General features: G+C 37.8%; 1 protein-coding gene across 1 annotated transcript in view; it reads right to left on the bottom strand.

Annotated features, from left to right (window-relative positions):
* OIT3 (oncoprotein induced transcript 3) overlaps positions 1-2582 on the bottom strand; it is a 24615-nt gene that overhangs the window by 16586 nt on the left and 5447 nt on the right. Inside the window, exon 3 of the mRNA XM_011355214.1 lies at positions 779-886. Within this exon, the coding sequence (XP_011353516.1) occupies positions 779-886 (108 nt within the window). The remainder of the gene's footprint in view (positions 1-778; positions 887-2582) is intronic.

Raw genomic sequence — 2582 nt, 5'->3', positions numbered from 1 at the left:
CTATTTTCTTCCAGTTATAGACAACAAAACATGCATACAATTAGACAACTCTGGATTTCCCAGAAGTAATCTGACTCCTCTTCCTTACTACTCAGGGAAACAAATATTAGATTGGTGAAGCTGTAGAACTATGTCCTTAGATAATTCTAGACCTAAGTTATCCAATAGAAATATAAAGCAAGCCACACGTGTAATTTAAAATTTTCTAGTAGTTTCTATTTAAAAAATTGTTAAAATTGGTGAAATTCATTTTAATAATATATTTCATTTAATCCAATGTCTTAAATATTTCATTTCAATACATAATCAATGTTAAAATTATTGAGATATTTTTCATTTTTTAAAACTAGTTTTCAAAATCTAGTATATATTTTATACTTATGAAATGTCTCAATTTGGATGCTACGCTTTCATGTGAAATATTTGATCTGTTGGTTACTCAAGTCATTGAAACATTTTCAGTTTTCCAATGACTGAATCGGTTTGTTTTTAAAATTAAACTAAGTAAAATTAAAATTCAGTTTTTCAGTCATACTAGTTACATTTCCAGAGCTCCACACATGGCTAGTGGCTCCTGTATTGTACAGAACAATTCTAGACTTCCTAAACATGATTTAAATTTGGCTTGAGCCTTTAATTATGAACTAAAAAGGCAAACATCATTCCAAGTGTTCAGAAACACAAACTGGAAAAATGATGGAGCTCTGAGTCAGGAAGAGTTTTTGATTTGTCCCTTTGATCTCAATAGTCTATTTCTACTTCAAGCTTAGTTTCTTACCAAAACACGTCTGCCTGTCAGGGCCTAGCACGGTTCCTGGAGCACATATGCACTCACTGGTATCCAAGCAGCTTCCATGGCAGTCCTCATCACAGATGTCATAAAAATCTATGGAAGGATAAAAATGTCCTTTTGTGAGGGGCGAAGACCAGAAGACACTCTCGTTCATGAGAAAGCCTCATGAGTTCAATCATGGGGTATGAGCTTCTGGCCAACATCAAGAGAATTCTCATCATTCAGGGATTACATAAATCCAATGGAAAGAGATACTACCCAGGGGCATCTTTTGTCATTTAGATCAATGATTCCTGACTTTAGATCCACAGGCCCTTGGCTGGCCAGAGAGTTTCTGCAAATCTAAATAAAACCTCACCAAACACAAACTATAGATTAAATAAACATTATTTCCTACTCTTCTATGTACTCTATTTTTTAAATGTATACAGATTTTGAAGGGATTGATAACACAAAAATTCATTTAAAAGTATTGCTGACATCAAGTTGCTTCTTCCCATATTATATCATTTTTAAAAATCAATGGACACTAAGCGCGATGCTACCACATGAATGTCTGATATACATCTTTAAAAGAGGTCCTCTAAGCAGCTCCCAGGCAGCCAAAGGAAGGTGCCAGCTGCCCACTGGCTCTCAGAGGGCAGAAGCCACACCTGTGGTCCCAGAGCCCAGCACAGAAGGAGACATGTCTTAGATGAATGTTTCAGATATTTGTGCAAATTTACTCTTGCAAACTCCTCAGTCTGGAGCACTTTCTCCTTCAACCATTTTCTGTTTGACAGACACATGGTAGGAGCTCAAAAAATATTCGTTGATAAAATATATGTATTTGACTAATGAAGAAATGATTCGTATTCAGTACCAAGAGCTATCATATGTAAATAGCATTGATAGAAAAATAATAAGAGCTAAGCCAAGGCAAAAGGAATTTTGAAGAATGAGAGGACATTTTCCCTGATGAGGGCATTACTGTGGGGCTGGGAACATGAGAGCTTTCTAAGAAAAACAGGAAGAGAGGAGAGTTAACATTTGCTGAATGCATGCTGTGTATGTAATAAAAATAAAATAATATAAAATAAAAGGGGTCCTCCATAGTCAAAGGGTTAGAAACTTATTATTTAGAGAATCTAAATCAACACTGCATTTTCTAACGTTTTTTTTTTCACAAGAAATGAAGACAAAATAGAACTGATCAAAGTCATAGGTCCTTTCCCTTTTTATTCTCCAGGAATTTTTCAGAAGTCTAAGAACAAATTTCTGAAATCACAATCCAGAGATATCTCCATGTTATTGAGACTCTGAGATACTACCATAATTGAATTTCATATGGCGCTTTTCTCTTTGATGCCTTGTGGGGGAAGATAAAGAGCTCAGGAAAGGTACTCACAACCACAGTAGACATGAAAGCATACACTGGGCTTGGTCAGACGATACACATAGTAACCTCCAGGGCAAGCCTTGACCTCCACCGTGGTGTTCCAGAGGCAGCAATTCCCATTGAAGCTCGCACAGGCCTGGCGTTGCACAATGCCATCACCTTCTAGTGGGTGGCTGCCATTGAGCCAAACAGGTGCATGGGTTCCACAGTGGTTTTCTGGTATGCAGAAGGTGGGCATGGCATCCCCAGCCATGCCCGTGAAGCGGTACCACTCCCCATCCACATGGTTGTCACACAGAGGTGGACCTTGAGACTCATCAAATTGATAGTCAGTGTTCCTCCAGGGCTCATTCAGACTGATGTAAGCAGAACAAGGATCTAGGGCTGGGAATGAAAAGAACACCTCAAAGG

This window comes from Pteropus vampyrus, unplaced genomic scaffold, assembly GCF_000151845.1.
Source record: "Pteropus vampyrus isolate Shadow unplaced genomic scaffold, Pvam_2.0 Scaffold20, whole genome shotgun sequence".
NCBI lineage: Eukaryota > Metazoa > Chordata > Mammalia > Chiroptera > Pteropodidae > Pteropus > Pteropus vampyrus.
Note: the sequence above shows the minus strand (reverse complement) of the source record. Positions and strands in the feature narration are given on the sequence as shown.